This window comes from Haliotis rubra, unplaced genomic scaffold, assembly GCF_003918875.1.
Source record: "Haliotis rubra isolate DU_JTF1 unplaced genomic scaffold, ASM391887v1 Scf780, whole genome shotgun sequence".
Taxonomy (NCBI): domain Eukaryota; kingdom Metazoa; phylum Mollusca; class Gastropoda; order Lepetellida; family Haliotidae; genus Haliotis; species Haliotis rubra.
The window spans coordinates 229,545-253,238 of NW_025767502.1; the positions used below are offsets into that span (position 1 = coordinate 229,545).

General features: G+C 37.7%; 1 protein-coding gene across 1 annotated transcript; it reads left to right on the forward strand.

Moving 5' to 3' along the window:
- Positions 1–11,473: 11,473 nt before the first annotated feature.
- Positions 11,474–22,252, forward strand: LOC124260913 (F-actin-capping protein subunit beta). Its single transcript, XM_046695237.1, has 8 exons — positions 11,474–11,624; positions 14,397–14,486; positions 15,107–15,228; positions 17,074–17,187; positions 17,370–17,511; positions 17,862–17,978; positions 19,760–19,825; positions 20,199–22,252. The coding sequence occupies exons 1-8, from the start codon at positions 11,622–11,624 to the stop codon at positions 20,364–20,366; spliced, it is 822 nt and encodes a 273-aa protein (XP_046551193.1). The 5' UTR covers positions 11,474–11,621; the 3' UTR covers positions 20,367–22,252.
- Positions 22,253–23,694: the final 1,442 nt, after the last annotated feature.

Genomic DNA, 23,694 nt, shown 5'->3' on the forward strand with positions numbered 1-23,694 from the left:
AACATGTTTCACAAAGTTTATGTTTTAAGTGACAAACAGGATGAGTATTCAAGAAACATGAGCCCCCTACAGAATATTTGACATTCATTACTCGCCTCTTAGTCTTACAACAAGCATGGGTTGCTGAAGACCAATTCTTAATCGTATCTTCACAGGTTTTCAGGCATGAATAACACTGACTTCCACCTCAAGCATCATATAATTTCCATAATCTGGCCTTGAGGCACATGCCCTGTCTCATCTCCCAGTGTACGGGAATTGCAGCAACACAAACTACAGACACAGTCAAATGAGATCCCATTTCATTACAGGTGTCGTATTGATCGGCGGGGAAATATTAGGGAAGTAAATTAAGGGAGAGTCAGCCTGGGTGGAAAGGCTATTCACTTCCTGGTCAGCGTGTGTTGAAATTGATTCCAAATCATTAGTCGAAGTGACTGGACTGACTTTTCTATGATAGCATGAAGAGTTCCCTATCATATCACTCAACACAGTGGATTACACAGCATGCAGTATTGATGTATTGACGTACAATGAAGTACATCTTGACATGTAACATACAACATATTAAAATACTCACAAGGCACATGATTATTTTTGCAAGTCATTCTGAACAGATATTTTTGGTTTGTAATAACAAGAAACATGAAGGCTGCGAAAGTTGTCAGCTCATTAAAAACATATTGCAGTTCTCCTCCTTTTGTGCTACAGGTATAACACAATATGTTTTTTACACCAAATATTTTAAATATGTACATTTGAACTGAAAATTATTTTGAAGTGATTTTGAATAACATCGTGGAAGCCAAAAGCTGCCATCATTGCCTCATGAATTTGCATGTAAATAGCATCAAATATACTTACTGCTTTGGACAATTGAAATTTAAACCAAAAAAATGCCATGTCCACTACTCCTGTATATACTACAGGTGTTTATTATTTTCTAGGTAACATCTAGGAAGTCTTAGCACTGATACAATGATTTAAAAGCATCTCAAAATATCATCATATTAATAATTTTTTCAGTAGTTTCAGATACAATATAACTTAATATATTCATATGAATACAGCATTAATATCAAATATGTACTAATATATTTTTATCTCAAACTAATTTAACATTGTTTGGAAGAGCATTTTGGTAACAATAGTAATGGGAGTGAGTGAGTAAAGTTTTATGCCGCTTTTAGCAATATTCCAGCAATTTCACAGTGGGGGACACCAGAAATGGGATTCACATATTGTAGCCATGTGGGGAATCGAACCCAGGCCTTTGGCGTGACGAGCCAATGCTTTAACCACTAGGCTACCCTGCCGCTCCTGATAGAAGGAAATCAAACATTGAACACTGAATGTATTTATTATTGGAACAGAAATGCAGGACACTGGGCATTGATTAGAGTGAGTGATACAATTTAGAACTAATTGATAAAAGTTAAAAGAAATGTTATTAATCAACAAGATTATAACTAGCACACACATCGCTATAAGCGCAATGCTGTTGAACCCCATGTTAAACCCAATATCACATCACCTCACATCACACAGACAGAGTTGGGATTTGGGTCAGATTATATCATGATAAAAAAAAAAGTACCAAAAAAATTATCAGGCCCCGATTTCTCGAAATACATTGTACCCATTTGGGGAATCGAACCCGGGTCTTCAGCATGATGAACAACCGCTTTAACCACTCGGCTACCATACCACCTCCCCATCGGTAATGTCAGCTTGATGTACACCCAAATGTGCTGTCCATATTGATAAAAACCACAATGAGAGATACTGTTTTATGTTTGTTGTTTAACGCAGACAATCAAGTGATCAACAGCATGAGCATAGATCTGCGTAACAGGAATATTGACATGTGTCAACCAAATCGGCAAGCCTGACCACCTGATCCCGTAAGTCACCTCTTACAGCAAGCATGGGTTACTGAAGACCAATTCTAACCCAGCAGAGGTACTGACAAAACAAGGAAGACAGGTAGAATAAAAAAACTAATCTATCCTGCAAAAGAATGGATGCGTTTGCTTCAATCTGATTGGTTGAAATTTGGGATAAAAGGGATTTCAAGCAAATTTACAATCTACATTTGTTAGCTGAGTATCATAAGTATAAACCTTCTCAGTACCCTGACTTTAAAAACTGATAAAGTTTTAATCATGACACTGATTAATAGAAATCAGAAAGTAGCTTTACTTTATTTTCCTCTGCATCCTGTTCAAGGCTGTTATATTAAATATCTGCTATGGAAGAAGGGCTTATATTCAATATCTGGTTTGGGAGTATGGAAGAGGAGATAACAATGGTTATCTCCTCATTACAATACATACAACTTGAACGTAATCGGCTACAACATGTACAATGTATTCATTCAACCTGCCACTCTATACTACTTGGTAAACAACTAACCTTAATCAACTGAGCATGGTTTCAGGGCAATATATTAGCAATTGTCATCTTGACTGACATATAGACTGTGTTATGTACAATATCCTGAATTACTGAGAATGATTGCTATGCAATAAAATGGCAGTAATCACCTCTCAAGGTCCATGATAATTTATTGCCTATCATGATTCAATACCCTCAATTAGTACCATGCAATAAATGGCAATAATCATCTCTTATGATCAGTAACGATATAAGACTTTAAATTACATTTGTAGCACACACAATCACCTTGCTTCCATGGCTCAGGAGTGAGTGAGTGAGTTGGGTTATACGCTGCTTTTAGTTTTAGCAATATTCATGTATATCACGGCGGGGGACACCAGAAATGGGCTTCACACATTGTACCCATGTGGAGAATCGAACCCGGGCCTTCAGCGTGACAACTGAATGCTTTAACCACTTGGCTACCCCACCGCCCCCCATGACTCAGGACAGGTGGGGAGGGGTGTATGATCTTGTTTATACTTAATTCATCTAAACATAACAGTTTGTGTTAATAGTAAAACTGAACAGATTCTTTGACGTAAATAATTAGTTGGATATACCTGGGGGGGGGGGAATATAAATTTCCAAAGATGAATTCCCCTCTCTTACCAACCTCCCTCACCACTCATGAAATCAAATGCACCCCAGTAAAAGAGTTTGGGCATAGCTAAGTGGGTAAATTTTGTTGCATGAAGGTGACTGCAAACTTGGCTACAGAAGTGGCTTTTCTTGAGTACTTTCTATATTTTCTTTGTTTATCCTGGGAGTAGCAATTGACCTCTATCATCATGTCTATGGTATGCACTGCAAGGTCGGAGGCTGTGGGGTAGCCTAGTGGTCAAAGCATTGGCCCATCACGCAGAAGGCCCAGGTTCGATTCCCCACATGGGTACAATGTCTGAAGCCCATTTCTGGTGTCCCCCGCCGTGAAATAGCTGAAATATTGCTAAAAGCGGCGTAAAACTAAACTCACTCAAATATTGCAAGGTCAACACAATTTTCAGTCAATTCATTATAATACATAGTGTTAATTCACAATCAAGACAAGAACACTTCCTTAACATGCTAAAGATATCATCTGGTATGACATAAACACCTTCATGAAAATTTTAAGTTTAGTGTTCTACCTTCTGGAATTCCCTGGACAATAAAAGCTGAATACATGATTAATGATCAAACAATGTTTGCATCCTATCAGAATATATTTATGCCACAATAATAGGTTTAACTTCTTTTGTTCTAATTTAGTAACTGTTAAGAAAGCATAATGATTCAACTTTATTCAATGGAATTATATCAAAATAATCACATACATTTGCCCCTATATCAAATTGAAAGTCCCTTTTCAATTATGTTAGTTTCTCTTCTTATTTTTATGGGCTACATATTTTTCAGATAACACATTATTGGTCTAGACAAATTATTCCAGCTTTCACAAAGATATTTCAGACAGAAAGAACATCCTGCATTCCCCTCTCTGCTTTGATAATTACATCTAGAAAAAGAGAGTGACTGAGGCTATATGTATGACTTAATTAAATGTGCTGACCTAATCATTTTTTGCTGGCATGCAAGGTTTAGTTTATAAATTCAGATAAGATCGTACTAATTCAGAACCTGGAACTGTACTCACGGTCTGGAAGCGTGAAATGAGTGAGTGAGTTTTGGCACTATTAACAATATTCCATCCATATCACAACAGAACTTCACACATTGTGCCCATGTGGGGCATCAAACTTGGCATTCAGGCAAAGCTTAAACCACAACACTACCTCAACACAATCTACAAACACTGCATCATCATTACTACACAGACATGCTTGTATGACACGAGTATCACAGTACTATCACTTCCTGAATCACAAATGATGCACAGAAACAATTCATCCCCAACGACTCAAGCAGAAGATAAAAAGTTCCACACATTTTAAAAAATATACATGTGCTAATTCCAGTTCTGAAAACACACTGACTGACCATCTCACAACAATTTTCATGGAAATATACTCCAATAAAACACTCTGAAATAATACACACATGATAGCGAGGCAATCTAACAAATCACATTTACAGCACGGAGCCATTTTCTGAATCACTCTCCAGCAATGAAAGCGTCCAACAACACAGGAAACTCACAACCACAAGTACCCATGATGGTACCAATAAACCACAAAACATGACATTAAACACATGCCTACCAGTAAAACAGAATCCTCTGCCACTTCATTACAAAGACTCAACTGGTCACCATGAGCTACGGAAACAGACAGTTTCATAATCCACGATCAATAGATGCTTCCATTGCCCTGTGCCAAACAGTTTTGGCATCTTCCCAGCCTCCTCCGGTGCGGACTAGCATCACTGCCGTGTTTATGAATGATCATGAATGATAAGTAAGGATGAGTCTTGTCAGGTGCTCATGTATCTTATCTGACAGGATAAACTTATCTGTGTGTTCATTAGGCCAAACAACTTTTTCACTTTTTATTACTTTTTTCTTGATGGCTCTTTTACAGTGAGAAAGATATAAAAATGAAATAAAGAGTAAATGTTGGGTAATGTATTCAGTTTGAAGTCATAACTTGTTGGTTGATTTGTTAACATGTTTAAACTTAAAAAAGAAATCTTTGGCATTTAAGCATAAGTGGTTTTGTAAGCATTGTAATTAGATGGTTTTATACAATATATTGACATACTTTCAATGAAACGAATGCCAGAATGCCAGAACAATGTATCAATGGGAAACACAATGTATCAGATGGAGACACAATGCATCATATGGAGACACAATGTATCAGATGGAGACACCACATATCAGATGGAGACACAATGTATCAGATGATCAGATGGAGACACAATGCATCAGATGGAGACACAACAGATGGCATCAGATGGAGACACAATGTATCAGATCAGATGGAGAGATCAGAATGAGACAAAATGTCAGATGGAGACACAATGTATCAGATGGAGACACAATGTCTCAGATGGAGACACAATGTCTCAGATGGAGACACAATGTATCAGATGGAGACACAATGTATCAGATGGAGACACAATGCATCAGATGGAGACACAATGTATCAGGATGGAGACAATGCATCAGATGGAGACACAATATCAGATGGATCAGATCAGGAATGAGACACAATGCATCAGATGGATCAGATGGAGACACAATGCATTAGATGGAGACACAATGTATCAGGGATGGAGACACAATGTATCAGATGGAGACACAATGTATCATATGGAGGATGTATCAGATGGAGACACAATGTATCAGATGGAGACACAAATCAGATGGAGACACAATCAGATGGAGACACAATGCATCAGATGGAGACAACACATGGAGACACATATATCAGATGACACAATGAGATGGAGACACAATAGATGGAGTCACATCAGATGGAGACACAATGCATCAGATGGAGATGCATTAGATGGACACAAATGTATCAGATGGAGACACAATGCATCAGATGGAGACACAATGTATCAGATGGAGATGGAGATGAGCATCACAATGCATCAGATGGAGACACAATGCATCAGATGGAGACACAATGTATCAGATGGACACAATGCATCAGATGTATCAGATGGAGACACAATGTATCAGATGGAGACACAATGCATCATTATCAGATGAGACACAATGCATCAGATGGAGACACAATGTGGGAGACACAATGCATCAGATCAGACAATGTATCAGATGGAGACACAATGCATCAGATGACACAATCATGGAGACAATGTATCAGGATGGAGACACAATGCATCAGATGGAGACACAATGATGGATCATATTGTATCAGGGGAGACATAATGTATCAGGATGAGATGACAGATGGAGCAATGTATCAAATGGAGACACAATCAGAATATCAGATGGAGACACAATGGAGACACAACACATCAGATGGAGACATCAGGGATGAGACAAAATGTATCAGATGGAGACACAATGTATCAAATGAACACAATGTATCAGATTGAGACACAATGTATCAGATGGAGACACAATGCATCAGGAATGGAGACACAATGAGACATCAGATGGAGACACAATGTGATGGAGACACAAGATGGAGACACAATGCATCAGATGGAGACACAATGCATCAGATGGAGACACAATGTATCAGATTGAGACACAATGTCTCAGATGCAGACACAATGTATCAGATGGAGACACAATGTCTCAGATGCAGACACAATGTCTCAGATGGAGACACAATGATGCAGGCAGTAGATATGGATCACTCTCAGGAGCACCACGGTAAAGTGCTGGTAGACCAAGGATCATAATCAGCACAAATTTGGGATTCAAACCCTGACCAGTAAATCATGTAAACATGTAAAGGGTACAGGTTTGCACAGTATATTGAGGTACTTCATACAAACATGACACTTTAAGAAAATAGTAAAAATGACCATGACTATAAGATTTTGTAAAAGGGGAATGGCCAAAACCATATTGCCTCACTAGAAATTCCCAATGCAAAAAACTTGAAAACACTATCATAAAATAGGTTAAAGTTTATTGTGAAAGTTCAAACTACACACCTTGCATTGGTATCTTTAGAACTTTCATTTCTGGAAATGTATTGAGCCTTTGCATGCCATCTTTGGAAAGATGTACTGTGACATATACCTTCTATAAACCATCAACTTGTAACAGCTTGCCGAATTCTGTACGAAACAGTATAATTCAATCATTTTGGCATTAGTGGACCAAGAACATATTGAACACTCCAGTGTAATATCACTTAAGTATTCTTGTGTTATTCACATATTGATTTTATGATGTCTGCCCCATGAGTAATGTATAAAGAACTTCATCTTGACTAAACTAAGTATTATTCTAACTATACCATGTCTGACAGATTAGCATGAATAACAAAGCCAGTGTGCCACAGGCAGGGAATGTCTTGATATGAGATTAATTTCCTGAAATACGCTTGACACATTACAAACAAGGGTGACATACAACACTGATGCAGTTTGGACGCTTTTAGCAATATTCCAGCAACAAACATGGGGACACCAGAAATGGGCTTCACACATTGTGAAAATGGTGAAAGCTTTCACTAGGTTGAAGACATACCTAATGCAGTGACACAAGAAACTCATGAAATTTCAGGTTGAAAGATGTAATTTCAAAAATTTGTCAATCCAAAAAACACATACCTGATTCAAAATTTCATAATGATACATTCAGATATGGCAGAGTTATGACAAGAAAAGACATTTTCAATGTTGCTACTATGGAAGCCATGATGTACATTGGATCGGACCACAACATAAAAACAACATACATGTGATCGCTCAAGGTTTCAGCTCCATCGGCTTCGTAGCTTCAAAGGAGATGTCACAAATATGTGGAAACAAGTAAAACAGGGTTACCGATGTGTCAAAGGTCATATCAGGACCAAATATTGCATAATTGGTTACTGTGCAATTTCCTACACAACTCTATTTTGATACATCTTGGGTTGTCTGTGCAATGGCCCAAATGACATTTTCAATCTGGACACCATGTTTCATAAAGGCATTTATTGTCAGGAGATAAGAACAAAAATATGTCAGATAACAATCCATGTACATACACTCACTTGACTCAAGTGAGCTAAAATACTAGGGCTGTGCAATATTACCGGTGAACCGGTATATATCGGTAAAGTATCTCCCGTGCGATTATCGCGATATGGTTCAGATTCTGCAATATATTGGGGTCATCCAGAGTTAGCTCCCTTTGAATTATCTGCCCTTGATTTCCACAGCAACAAAATGAGCTCTAAAAGTGCCAAATATACTTTTGTCTTTTCTGTTTCATGTAACATTTTACAAGTGGAAGTGTCTTTATAAGTGGCTGCAAAAGTGCCAAATATTCTACCAAATGCTTAAGTTTTGGGGTTTAAAGCTTTCATATGTGACGTTTTGGAGGAATTAAGTGGCCTCAAATTTACCAATCTTTCACGAAAAACAAGATATATGGATGTCAACTTATTGTTGTGAATGACACGTTTCGGAGTGTATGCTTGCTCCTTCATCAGGTCATGAATATTCACAACAAAAAAGTTGACATCCATAAATCTTGCTTTTCTTATGCATTCCACTTATAAATGCCCTTCAAAACTTTTGCCAATCTTTTATTTGGACTTATAAGTAGAGCTACTGGCTCTGAGTGACCATTTCACAATTCACATTATTTTGTTATTTTTGTTTTATTTCATAATGGGACATATGTTATCAATTTATGATAAAGGCCAAAGTCTTATAAATTTTGTAGTACTGTACAATGACATTCTAGTAAAGAATCTTAGTTATTGGCGGTCACATGAGATTTTATGCTTAAGCAGTTCACCTAAATCATGTTTTTGTTTCATTTTACAACAGTTCATGTAAACACATGTTTATGTTGGAGTTGAATCTGAATGAATCACTGACAAACAGTAACAATAATTACATACTGCATTGAAGTGCAAGAAAATCATGTTATAGTATTACAGTGGCCATGAAAATCCTGTTATAGTATTACCTTTATCATTATGTTCGCAAAACTTTGTTGCAATACAGTTACTTCAATGAAACACTCCACATTAAGGCTCTATATCATTTATCTGTACACCACTGGCATACAGCCATACACAATGGGGATGGGGAGCCTGAAAGTATGGTGTAACAGCAACTAAGAAGATGATGTCGCACACAGAGAACAAAAAATGAATTTATTATGTACACACTTGGACAGAAACCTTCCAGTCAATATATCACAATATGTATCGCAATATTGTTTTAATTATTGCAATATATCGCAATATGAGAATCAGGGCAATATCCAGCCCTATAAGATACTACAAATGAAATCTGGAATTGTAAAAAGGACACACAGTTTCCATATCCCTTAAAAATAAGGACATCAAATTATGAACCGTCATTTTGGAGGAATAACTGAACCATGCATCATGTTTCTAAACTGATGCAATGAACCTACACCATGCCCAGAGATTTTGTTATTAAATATCTTGTCTCTAAGCAATGTTTAGAAATGCCTTTATGCAACAGACTACAACAAGTGTTCATGTTATTTTTAGCATGCTAATTTTGTGGGAAAGCAAGATAAAATAATTAATGAACACATACACAATAAAAGCAAACAATATTTCATCCTTAAAAAACCCCGTAAGATTGACATTTATACTGACATATTTGTCACCTCCATAGAAATCGGAAAGACTTCTGCCCGTAACATGTTTTTTTTAGCACTCTATACACCCAAGAATAGATAGTTTTTATAGAAAGCCTACCCTAACCCCTCAAAATAATCATAATAAATAGAATACATTTCAAGCCGGAGTTACCCTTACTCTTACCAAGAAATCAAATGAAATATGAAAACCCTCCTTCCAGCTAGTTTGTGAAATGCGCAAAACAAGTGAAGATATTTTTCAGTGGTTTAAAATATGTAAGACTAATATCAGTATAATTAAGTTAACTCATTATTTACTTCATTCACATGACATTCCTTAAGTAATTGTATACCTCAGTACAAAACTTTCTGGTATGTCAAGAATTGATGAGGAACAAACTTGCAACAGAGGGTGTGTCCACAGGCTTCACTATTGCTCATACCTTTACTATTACACATTGTATGGGTGGTCTATGCATGAAATTAGCCTACACCCACAAGGACGGTCATACCACTCTAGAAGAATTTCCATGTCTGTGGGTCTAAACTAGAGACAAATAACAAAAGCTCCTGCTTGATGTATAATCTGTGATAATTACATCATGACATCAATTCTAAAACAAATACGCTGACAAAAAGTCACCCTTTTCAAATACGTAATGGTAAACATCAGATTTTACAACAGGCACGGAAATCTGAACAAAACTACAAATGATGACGTCCACAATTAAGTGTTGGCACCAGCAATAACTAGGTCCAATGATGTGGACAGTAATTAATCGAGATCGATGTAAAATTTGCATGAAATTACAGTAGGCTGATAAATTATACACATGAAGGTCAAAGTCGACCACACTTTGGAATAACCACAGGTTGTTTGACTTTTGGGGCTCGGGCGATGGGAGGGGGGCAAATCAAAGGAGCTGGACCATGTGTTGGGATCCCTCTGGAGTTACCGACACCTGAATGTAATTATAGTGTGACCGTATTTACTTGTGTACTCGACATCCTTCAGCCAAAATACGCATCATTGGTTCTTTCACAAAGTCATATTTGCAATAGTGCGTCTATTTCTCTTACCTAAAACACTATAGTATAAATCCCTTATCCAGAGCCCCGCCCTCTCGGTGAAATCGATGGAATACTTTGAAAATTAATCAGGTCGAACACCTTAGGGTAGGAAAGTGCTATGTTTATCTTCAACCGGAAATCACGTGACACAGGTGCCTGTCATTTTCTTCATAATCTGCATGAGGACAATATAAATGATGTCAGTGTCAGAAGACAAAAACAATTGTAATACATGTAAAATAAAAGGCTCTTAGGTTTTTCTTTCCCAGGGGTTTACAAAAAATACCACATGAAAATATGAGAAATACCAGAGTGTGCTTGTGTTACAACTATCTACAATGTCTCTTTTCGCAGTTGGTTTGACAAAAGCACATACATTTGAACACTAAATGAAGAACTGATAGGAAATATCCAGAGCAGGCAAATTACTTTTCATCGTGGTATGATATCATATAACACACATTACTGAACATAAATTTTCTTCAAATGCCTCATACTGTCAATGATATTTCATTGACAAAAGAAATAAAAAAACAGGTTCTTGTTTACAATTCTTGTTTAATATCATACAAAATAAGTTTATATATCATGTGAGAAAATACATTCGACTGGAACTCTAATCGCACACCTGCTTGACCACGCATCATTAGTGATGGGAAAGTAGTACAGCAATTTCCTTTCCAAAAATGGAAATAAATACTACGCTAATTTTCATTGGCCAAGTTTCTGGAAAAGCCCCCATTCGGATGATTTCGTATAGTATACGGAGACGCCCGAAGCATTCCAGGGGAATCCCGAACAGAAATGCCCGGATATTGACGCCATTTTGGAGGTAGTGCGGAGCTGTCCATTGCTTCCTGATTCGTAACGGGTTTGCAAGTCTACCTTCACATACAGCTCAACAATGGTAAGACTGTCTGAAATACTTTGCCAGGGTATCTGGGCGTTATTTCGGCACACCGATGCACATTATCGGTATTATTTAGTACCATGATTATATTTTAGCAGGTGTTTTCGCCGGCCGGAAGGGGCGGACGACGAAATAATATGACGCTTATCATCAGAATAATTACACTCTGTGAAAATAGAATGTGTCAGTCTTAAAATATGCATGATTGATTGTTTGTGCTGGTAAGAAGCATATTTTTCGAGATAATTGTTTCGCTCATATATCTGACAATCATTTGTGAGCGTTTGTCACATGAGTTCCTCAACCAGATGAACGGGCAGCTGTCAATAAACGATGTGACTCAGTTCAAGATTTATAGGATAATGGTCTATGTTCCGATCTAGGAAGTACTTGAATCAAACGAAAGATTAAAGCATGTTGATTCAAAAGGCCTTCACGTGCACTCAAATTTGCTAAACATGTAAACAGAATATTCAAAGTGTTTATTGTCATGTGATCTTCGATTTAGTGTTTGGGATAATTTCTCGTGTAAGTTCAGATTTGTTTCATACAAATTACAATGCGTGTGATGATCTTTTATAGGACTGATTAAGTAACTCGGGACATAAATAATGACACATTTCTGCATAATTGCCCTTGGCATATAGATATTTGTAAATATCATCTCCCTTGCTTTTTTGCTAGATAATAGACAATACGCCAAGTCAACAGTGATAATGCTTTCAAATAACAATCACGTCTTTTTCCAAACAGGACACATATTGTAAAGATATATGCTTTCATTTCTCATGCATAAGAATTATAAAAGCAGGATTAATTGTGAAGACTGTCTTGTTTCATGTAAAATAAATAGATCTAGAGAAAGACTTGATAAATTCTTCAGCATATTTTCACTCCGTTATAGAAATAGAGAAGTGAGAGAAAGCCTTGTTTATGATTGTCAACAGCAAGGCAGCCCCTTTGACTACATTTTAGCTGAGTGTACATGCTCAAGTTCCGTAAGACACATCCTGACATAAAACTCACCATTTCCCATGATATTTCCTTACATTGTTCAAAGCAAATAACTGTCAATGTGGACAAGGAATGTTTACAGATGTTGTTTTTTATTCCACAATCTGCAGTGTACCAGCTCTTTCATGGCAGCTAGTAATTGATATTTCCAGCAACCTTCCATGCTGACATGGTACAATGAGACAATATTCCAATCCAAATAGTCACCTTGTACTACATGTGGGGTGGTGTTACTTCATATTTAATATTTGTAAGCTTATAATTGACCACACCCCATTGACCCTCCTGAATACATTTTAGGTTTGAATTTTTTTTTTTTAAACTGTAAAGTCATGCAGAGTTTTGTCCCTTGGTTTCCTTAACAGTCAGGGTGTGGCTTCTAATTGGAAATGTACCCTTAGATTATTGATATATAAGTACTCTTTACTACACTCGTCTTGCCTAATTGATATCAAATGTAAGCTCTCTCAACAATTAAGCTGACATCCTGTTAAACACAGAACTGCATACCATCTTTATTTCTTTGTGACAATTTTAAACACATACTGAGTCAACTTTTCATGGGTGATGATTTGATTTGATATGGTCCAGAATTGAACCAATCCTGAGATTTCAATCAGTGGTTGTTTTGTATGTTCAGAGTACAAGGTGTATGCTTATGAGTGATGGATGCTCATTTGAATGTATACTCAAATGTTATTGTAACTATGCTGTTACACTCTAAAGGTACTTCCTATATTTTGCATTGAAGGCAACTATACTGATAATCCATATCAACGGATGTAAACAGCAACAAAACACATCTCTCCAACACTCCCATGTTTGATTGATGTGTATTTATGGCTGAGTGGTCATGGCCCTATGTCACTTGATGATTGCCTTGAAGAGATTAGTGTGATTGATTACTTAAGCTTGTCAAGTACAGTTAATCAGTGTGACTGGTCTGGCTTGACTCAAGAATTAGGATATACATTAATAGGGTTCAATCAGGTGGTAATTATTACAACATGATCAAAGTATAAAGCACTTTCAAAGTACATATTTGTGTAATTTAACTATGCTAATGACATTGAGCCTATGGACTTGGGACTTATGTTTGTCACTGGTTTCATTTGATTGGATTAAACTCAGTTCTATGTACTGTCAGTGACTGTATCAGATTAGTTCATCAGCTACATCAGATACAGGTTGTCAACTCAGCTGATAATAACATTCTTATCACTAGCAGGGTTCGATGATTCTTTCAAGGCTAAACCACCACAATATCTACAACCAAATAAAACACATGGTGGTTATGTTGGCAAGATCTCACTTTTCATTCTGTTCCTATAGTTTACAGCAACTGAAATATAAATATTTTTAAAAAATATTTGTGCATGTCACTTGGCAGGTTCTGCTACTTATTCCAATCATAGACTACTGTTTAGTTCAATAAATTCAGGTTATGTTCGTCCAATATGAGTGCAATGTAAAACACAAAACAAACATTAGGAATTTTTTTATCTCCGAGGCAATGGATTTGTGCTATCTCTAAAGCACAAGAAGGGTGTTCAGTATCAGGATAGTACACAGCATAACATTCTAACCAAGGTGCAAAGGAATTTACATGCCAAGTGAACAAGTTCCGACAGTAATTCTGGCCTTTAGACACCAATTTGAACCCCTTCCTAATATTGATCATCCAATGCAAACATAGCAAGAGACTTTTTAGACTTCAAGTTCATCCCTGTTTTGTAACATCTCTTTCTTTTCCAGACGGAGCAACAACTTGATTGTGCATTAGATTTGATGCGCAGACTTCCACCACAACAGATAGAAAAGAACCTCAGCGAGCTCATAGATTTGGTGAGTTGAACATTACAGGGCAGGGATAGACACCCTTCTCAGCTGGAGAGAGTGAGTTTAGTTTTACGTCGCACTTAGCAATATTCCAGCTATATGGCGGCAGTCTGTAAATAATCGAGTCTGCATAAGACAATCGAAGGATCAACAGCATAAGCATCAATATATGCAATCGGGAATCGATGACATGTGTCAACCAAGTCAGCATGTCTGACCACCCGATTGCGTTAGTTGCGTCTTCCGACAAGTTATGGGTTGCTGATAAACAGTTCTAAACAGAATCTTCGCGGGTTTCAGCCGGAGTGAGTGAGTTAGTTTAGTTTTACACCGCTTTTACTTTTAGCAATATTCCAGCAATATCATGGTGGGGTACAGCAAAAATAGGCTTCACACATTGTACCCATGTGGGGAATCGAACCCGGGGTCTTCAGCGTGAGGAGTGAATGCTTTCACCACTAGGCTTCCCCACCGCCCCGCAGTTGGAGTGAAAATGACAAGAGACATAGTAAACAATGGAGATGCAGCTTCTTCAGAAACATTTTAGCTTCCCTGTAAAGCCAGAAATACAAGCTCTCGGAAAATCTCAACACAGCATAATAAAAGTTTCTGTTTCTATGCTGTAGGTGCCAGCTTTGTGTGAGGACCTCCTCTCTTCTGTGGACCAGCCCTTAAAGATTGCCAGAGATAAGACACTGGGAAAGGACTTCTTGCTGTGTGACTACAACCGTGATGGGGACTCCTACAGGTGGGTGGAGCATCATGCTTCAGGGGTGTGGGGAATCGATGTTCAATCTGAGTGAGTTTAGTTTTACACCACACTCAGCAATATGCCAGCTATATGGCGGTGGTCTGTAAATCAGGGATAGAAATACTTTTTTTTTCTAAGTGTGCCTTAGGGCACCAGACAAATATGTTAGGTGTGCCTTTCAGAAATCAAGTATGCCCACATGTTTTTAGAATAAATGACAATGATGATAATCATTTGAAATTTAATGTTAAATAAAGAAATGGGTTTATGAGCATTCAAATATGTATGGTATTATTCAGTTTGCTCAAAAATAATTGTTTGGGGGATTAAATGACTAAATGTGAGCTATGTCTCCAGAAAATTAGGCGTGTCAAAAGGGCACAGAGAACATCTTTTAACCGTGTCATTTCAATATTTACCATGCCATGGCACACTAATATAGTCACGATATGGCTGAAATATTGCCAATGTGACGTTAAATATTAACTCACTCACTCACTCACACTAATATATGGGGTATTTGAACCCTGGTAAATAATCGAGTCTGGACCAGACAATCCAGTGATCAAAAGCATGAGCATCGATCTGCGCAACTGGGAACCGATGACATTTGTAAACCAAGTCAGCGAGTCTGACCACCCGATCCCATTAGTCGCCTCTTACGACAAGCATGGGTCACAGAAGACCAATATTCTAACCCGGACCTTCTCGGCTTTGTTCAATCTGTCCCAGATTGTTGGGAATAGCTGAGATTCCATCATATATGAATGATAATAATAAGATTGTTTCGACTGATCTAATGGTATCAGTTCATGGAAATTTAGTAGTTCCTGTTAACTCTTGATTGTTTTTGCTGATACCATCATGTGCTGTGTTTGAAATTAATGGTAGCACTGGTGTCATTGGGGTCTACTATGGTGTTTGATTTGATTAACCCTCAAAATTTAACTCCAGTCATTAATATCAAGTGTTATGATAAGGACAGTTTAACTTTCCTGCTTGCCATCACTTGCTTGATAACGGCGTTAGTACCTACACAGAAATGTCACACTCATTGAAAGAAAGAAGTTGACTATCCAGGGATTTACCTTGAGTCCTGTATTTGAGGGTCACTGGGACTCGTACTCTTAATTTTCAGGGGTCCTGTACTACAAAATGGGGGTCCCAGACACTAACATATTATTATTAATACCATGTTGTAATATTGTTGTAATTTTAGTTACTGTTATTGTATTGTGTATCATGTTACAGCAATTAAATTGCAAATTATACCCAGTTAGTAGCAGACTCAGTGGTAACTTATTGTCACTTGATCTAAATTTTTACAAAAAGTATTTTGGTTTTTTTCTGCGTTCCAGTGGACGTGATAATAAATTTCGTTGCATCCACTGTCAATTTTTATGTGTATGGGATGCAGGAATTCGTGTCCTGTAATTCCCTGGACTTTCCATAGAACTTGATTTTCCTTTTCCTGCTTTAGTTTAAAGACTTATGTGTTGGTATATGACCAGATGGTGGCTTCATGAATACGTGCAAACACCTAGTTGTGGGTACAGCAACGTGCAGTGAAGTTGGACAAAGTACTGTGACTATATGTCCCAGTCCACCCAGCTGTGAATGGGTACCTCACTAGGATGAGAAAGCCACAATAACTCGGTGGCAGCAAGAGTTGTATACTCCCCAGGGAGTTGAGATTGATAATACGATAGGCCGTTAAGATTGACATCCAGTGATCGAGGGAAAAATACCAGCGCCTTGAGCATGCACTAGTCGCCTGGATATGTGCGCTATATAAATGTACTATAATAATATTGTACAACATTCAATTTCCTATATTTCCAGATCTCCATGGAGCAACACATACGACCCGCCCCTTGATGATGGCACCATGCCTTCAGACAGGCTACGGAAGCTGGAGATAGAAGCTAACAATGCTTTTGACCAATTTAGAGAAATGTAAGGATTAGGGAACTGACAAATTACAAGGAGTTATTATTGCAGGTAGTTTGGTATATTACTGGTCATATCTCACAGATACCAACCACAATATTGGTGATATGGCATTAAACACTAACTCACTTATTGACTTATCATTGTATGAATGCAAATGATGAAATGATTCTTTATTGCCTGTCTAGGTACTTCGAGGGTGGAGTTTCTTCAGTGTATCTATGGGACCTGGACCATGGTTTTGCAGGCGTGGTTCTTATCAAGAAAGCTGGTGATGGATCCAAGAAAATTAAGGGCTGCTGGGATTCCATCCACGTCATAGAAGTTCAGGTAGCGTAAAAGTGATTCTGGGTTAGAAATGGTCCTCAGCAGCCATGCTGGTTGTAAAAATGAATTCTCCAGTCACTGGCTTGTCCAGACTCAACTGTCATTGTTTGTGTTGTATTCCTCTTTTTTTAGTTTTACAGAAAATATTTTTTAAATGTTTCCAATTAGGCAATTACATGACATGGTTCTTATTGTAATTCCTAGATAATAACCATAATGTATGCATGAATAAATATTGGTATTCGTTGCTATATTTCTTAAAATTATTGTATTTGCTTCATAGTGTATTCATTGCAGCACTACTGTCAGTGTTGGATTAAGTTCACATACATTTGCATATGTTCTTGTTGCAGGAAAAATCCAGTGGAAAAAGTGCCCATTATAAACTAACATCCACCGTGATGTTGTGGCTACAAACAAACAAGGAGAGCTCAGGGACCATGAATCTTGGTGGAAGCCTCACCAGGCAGGTATGTATCATGGCACCACCAGAGGCATAACTCTGTTGAATACCATAAATAAATTATAGATGATCATTCCCAATTTTTGGATACATTTTTGTATGAAAAGACTTTGAACAATCATTCTGGACAGGGATATTTCAATGGAGGTTGGATGACAAGCTTTTAATCTTGAATAATGTGTAATGTGAGCTTAATTTCAAAGAGAGTTGACCTCCTCCGTGGTGTAGTGGTTAGAGCCATAGGTTCGATCCCCGACCGCTTCATACCAAAAGACGTTAACATATGGCACTTGTTGGTCCCTGCCTGGCGCTCGGCATTAATGGGTACAACAAGGACTGGTCGGCTCAGAGTCAGTATAATGTGTCAGAGTGGGGTATTCATGCTTCACTGCGGCATGGTATCTCAGTGAGCTAGCACTATAAAACCAGCTTAAGTCTGGGCTAAAGTACTGTCGGAAATAGAAAAAAACTGTATTTTCTCATTTATATCTACAATTTATGTAGTTGATATGTGCAAGTGTGAAATATCTGTTAAACTAAGTTTGGCCTAACTACAGTCTCAGTGATTGAGACATAGGAAACGTAGAAAAGGGACTTTACTAAGGAGAGATTAGTGCAGAAATGAGCAATGCGGTTTTTTTCTAAGTCCAAAACGATTTATTTGGAACAGACCATGGCTTTATGCAAATTAGTGTGCGACAATATTGTGTCACAAAGGACAGTTTTTAAATGCCTAATTTGAAAATAGATGTAGCTTCATTATAACTTTCATGCTGAAACTATTAAGTATGTAGCTACCATGAAGTCTCACTGTCACTACAAAAAGAAACAGATAGGAGGGTTCGTCTCTAAAAGCAAAACCTGGATGGGTGTCGCAGATGATCGTTGGGGTCGGGCTGGGGGATAGAGATATCATCTAAGATAAGATCATCCTTTAGGGCAATTATACTGGGGAAGTACACGGCATGTCATAACAATCTACAAATAATATCCAGTCCTGTCGATCTTTGCAATCGGGTGGTCATGTCACCTATATATTGAGACATTTAATACGATGTGTTTCTATGGTTATCAGGTATCAAACTCTTTTACATAAACTTTATGAAAGAAAGACACTTAAGCTGTTAATCAATAGATGAGGCATAGTCAACACACATGAAAAAGCACAAACTATCTTTGAGATGACCCCTTGTGCCTGTAGGCAGCACATGCATTTCATGCCAGGTAAGTCGACGGTCCATAGTCATACCTGGCTGAGCGACCTAATTGCCATCTGTAGTCTGATCTATTGTTTTCAGCCGCTACAGGTATTTTTTCTAAGTTTTGCCTGATTTTACAAGTAAACATGCTTGTCTGTATATCGTATTATGCATCCCACTGAATGCCAAGTTAGGCCGAAGTGGGTTATTTCGACATATGCTATTTGCAGTTGTATAAATTTTAGGGATACAGAGTAACAGCCTGAAAAAAGTTTTTTTCTATTTCCGACAGTACTTTAGTACAAGCAGCCATACACATACACATGCACGTCGTCATATGAGCGAAATATTCTCAAGCACGACGTTAAACCCAAGAGTGATGAGAGCTAGACTCAGGTCATATGGGACCGATTTGGCGGGAAAAGGGAGGTTACTCTGGGTGAGTGATTATACGATCGCTTCAGGGAATTGAAAAGGATTCAAGTTTCCACTTAACCATGGAAAGGAGAAGGGAGATAAGCAATAAGCATGAGTCAGGATAGGTGTAAAATATCAATTTTATCATAAACATTACATTTTTCTGTTTCAGGTAGAACAAGACGCCTCGGTTAGCGATGCATCACCACATATTGTCAACATTGGTAGATTAGTCGAGGTGGGCTTACAATATCATTTACAATAATATATTTTACTTATGCACTTGTTTCTGATTCAGTAATACACATGTAAATGTAAAATTGTGTTGTCTAGCACCTTTGCTGAAAGCATTCTCTGTGCTTTACTACCATGACCAAACCTCAGAATACCAGGCATTCTCACAATGATGGAAAAATCCTATATATTGTCCTTGTACTTTTTACTCAATTTGATGTCATCAGTAAGAACAAGTCAGCGTTTAATTAGTTTTATGTTCATTTCTGCTATGTTCCATTCCTTGATAATGTTCAATTCTATTTAATTTTCTTGATTTTCACAATTTTTCACTTTGATTCCCTTTGATTCACTTCCCCATTTTTGTTGTTTTTCAGGATATGGAGAACAAGATTAGAAACACATTGAATGAAATTTATTTCGGAAAAACAAGGGACATTGTGAATGGTGTTCGATCTATTATGCCAATTCCAGACCAGGGACAACAGGAGGCATTAAAGAACGATTTGATGGCGGCATTGTCGAAGAGGCCACAAGCCCAGTGATAGAGGCGTCTTTCAGTGTATGTGTGACAAATCTAACCCTGACCTGGCCCACGCTGGGACTCTCACTTCGACACACTTCGACACACTTGCCACAGACAAAATAACCATTCATAAAGTTTTCTCAACTTTCATAAATCTTGGCTTTTGAAGAGGGTGCAATCGTGTTCTTTCTGTAAATGAAATTTGATAAGTTTTTCTTTCTGTACAAAGATTTTTATGTTTGAAAGTTGTGCATAAGATGTATGCAGTTAATTGTGCATAAAATGTTTGCAGTTAATTGTGAATTATGCTTTCATGTATGATCAGTTTGTTTGTTAATTCTTTATTTATTTTTGAAAGATTTAAAGTGTGCCAAGTACAGTTTCAGAGAAAGAAGTTTACGAAAAATGTAAATGTGTAAGATACTATGGTGTAATTTGTATAGAACAACAACATATTTATTATTTAATCATTGTAGGTCTTCTAAAGTGCAATATTTTACTGTTGCAAAATATTTTTGGAATACAGGTACTTAGTACTGTCTGCCATTACAATGTGCAAGTTTTGGAAAAACACTTGAGAGCCCAACCTAGGTACAAGGTTCAGTCTGGTATACTTAAAATAACACATTGTTTATACTGCACCTAATTTTGTAAATATTCAATGGTAGATATCAGGAGCAATGATTTCAGTGCTGAAGAGCTTTTTGCACATTGGTTGGTCAAAGGGAGATAATTGGTATTGACAAGGAGTAAGGAATATTGAAGAATCATTTGAAGTTCAAACCATCATTCCATCGGGAATTGTTTTTTCTTCTTTTTTTGTGTAAATTTGAGCAGAACATAAACAAATCACGTATTTACGTTCACGTCACGTCATTTGCATCTTGCACAGAAAATATCCATTTTATTCTGTTTAATTAATAAGAAAAATAGTAGATTCCATTAACTGTATATGGTGGAATCGGTCATACTGTTGACCGAAGGATACGAGTGATAAGGATGAAAGTATAGGAGTGATAACTGTTAAAGTCAGCATTTTGTCTTCAAGAATGACAGTATTATTCAAATACCTTATATCCGTAACACAAAAGTTACTGCTTCTGCATACCCTGCTGAGATAATAAGATCAGATAGTCTGAGATCAATGTAACCACATACTTTCTTGGCATATCTTGTCCGATGGCACCACTCAGCCAATATGTGTTCTTATCTTTCTTACATGAATACTGACCAATCATGTTATAGGATTTATATCAGTTTGCGGGATCACTCGTGAGAATGTAAATTGTGCTATTAACCTGTTCGACAGTTAATGCAGGTTTTCAACACGTACTCGCTGGACAACGTGCATCCCAAAACTGATTAAATGTACCAGTTCAATTTCTAATTTTATGTTATGGGTGCTCAGCATGTCTGCATTTCCAGATTCAAACAATTTACGTTTTTACAAAGACTGGTTCATTCCATTGCACTTGATTCATGATTTTTCAGTTCAAGTGGTATTGCCACAATCCTTCTTGACCCATTAAAGATACATAAAAGTTATTCACTCTCTGCAACACTGTCCCTTCAAAAATCTTCCCAATCTCTATTACAGAACAAAAGTGAATTTTCTAACCTAGCCCAAAAGTGCAGTGGTTTTTTAATTCAGTTAACAATTTTTATGAGATTGAAATCTTCCCTTCTTGCATCAAAATGTTGTGTGGCCTCTTCAATGCCCAGTCTCACACAGAACAATGTATGTATTGGTTCTTGATTATCTGAATTATTATGGAATATGTAAATTTTTTATTATGTTAGAAATTAACATAAATGAAAGAAATGCTCCTGTAGGTAAATGCTATTTTAGCTGCTACTTGAAAATTTCATAGCTTCATAACTGAATAAATGCATATACCATTTTCATTGTGTGTTTTTATTGTGACAAAATTGAGACCTTACAAGGAGTGAAGAAGTGGTATGTTGGCAAATTCATTTGTGGAAAGTGGATGGAAGAGAAGCCATGTGAGCGCTGCTGGACCCTTGAAATTGAGGGTTTCACACTGGCAGCTTGACTTTCATTTGGTGTTGGTTACACCCAAGTAATGTCTGAATACCGCTACCATAAGGGATGCTGAGAATGGATATTTGAAGACATGATGTCCAGTAATGTCTGAATACCGTTACCATAACTACCTAATGAAGATGAACTAGGACTGAACCGGACGGTAAGTAGTCACCAATCAGTAAAATGCCAGTAAATTGCTTCACCGTCCGGACGCTGTTAAGTCGTCGGTTCACGAACTGTAACAACACTTCCCGGTGATCCAGCCCGCTCCACCAAGTTTTCAAATGAAGGTATTGTAATATTTATTCTAAGAATTAAAATTATTGACACACAAGTTCACAACACTGATGTTTTTGCCTGATTTATTGTTGTGCCAGCTATCCATCGTTTTATTCCATGGTTGTTTTTTGCGGCAATACTGTAATTCATTGTATACTAAACTGCAGGATTAAAGAAACATCAGTTTGGAATTTTTCCTTAAAACTGACACACAAGAAACAGATAACTGTAAACTCAGTTTAATGTTTTGATTGTAAACTCATTTAATGTTTTGATTTATGACAACATCTCCAACTTCACCTGAGCAAAGACATTCCTTCCCAAACTCAGAATGGAACCCAGGAAATGGTCTCAAAAACGCAACCTGATCATGGAGATGGTACGGTGTTCTCCATGTTTTTCATGCAAGGACCAGCCTGACAATGCACCCCTCAAACCTGGTTGAAACATTCACATTACAATGTCAGCAGTATGCCGCGACTCATGACAGCTCAGAGGAACCAGGCGCTAGGAAGACATGAAGCTGGCCACACTGCACGAGCCGTTGCCAATCACTTCCAGGTCAAAGTTCGGACCATCTACAGGCTGCAACAAAGTTTCCGTGCCACCAACACCACAAATGATCGCCCCCGTACTGGCAGACGAAGGGTGACCACAAGACAAGACCGCCATATTGTGCGATAGCATGTACAAAATCCCTTCATGCAGGCAGTCGAAACAGCACGCCAGACAGTGGGAACACACAGAAGACCAGTCAGTACTGATACAGTTCGCCGACGTCTTAACAGCGGGAACCTCCATTGCTGTAGGCCTTACTGTGGACCTATCCTCCCCCTCGTCATTGGCATGAACGTCTGGTTTGCCCTACAGGCAATAGAGGCAATGGAGAACTGTTCTGTTCACAGATGAGAGTTGGTACTGCGTATCAACTGCAGACAGCAGAAGAAGAATATGGCGACGTGGCCAGCGTTACTCAGACCAATGTGTTATGGAAAGAGACTCATGGGGAGGTACAAGCATC

Bases quoted from the DNA above. Each gene is read 5' to 3' on its own strand.
- LOC124260913 (XM_046695237.1), top strand. The intron at 17,512-17,861 runs GTAGCGTAAAAG...TTCTTGTTGCAG, and splicing joins TCCACGTCATAGAAGTTCAG to GAAAAATCCAGTGGAAAAAG. The intron at 19,826-20,198 runs GTGGGCTTACAA...GTTGTTTTTCAG, and splicing joins ACATTGGTAGATTAGTCGAG to GATATGGAGAACAAGATTAG.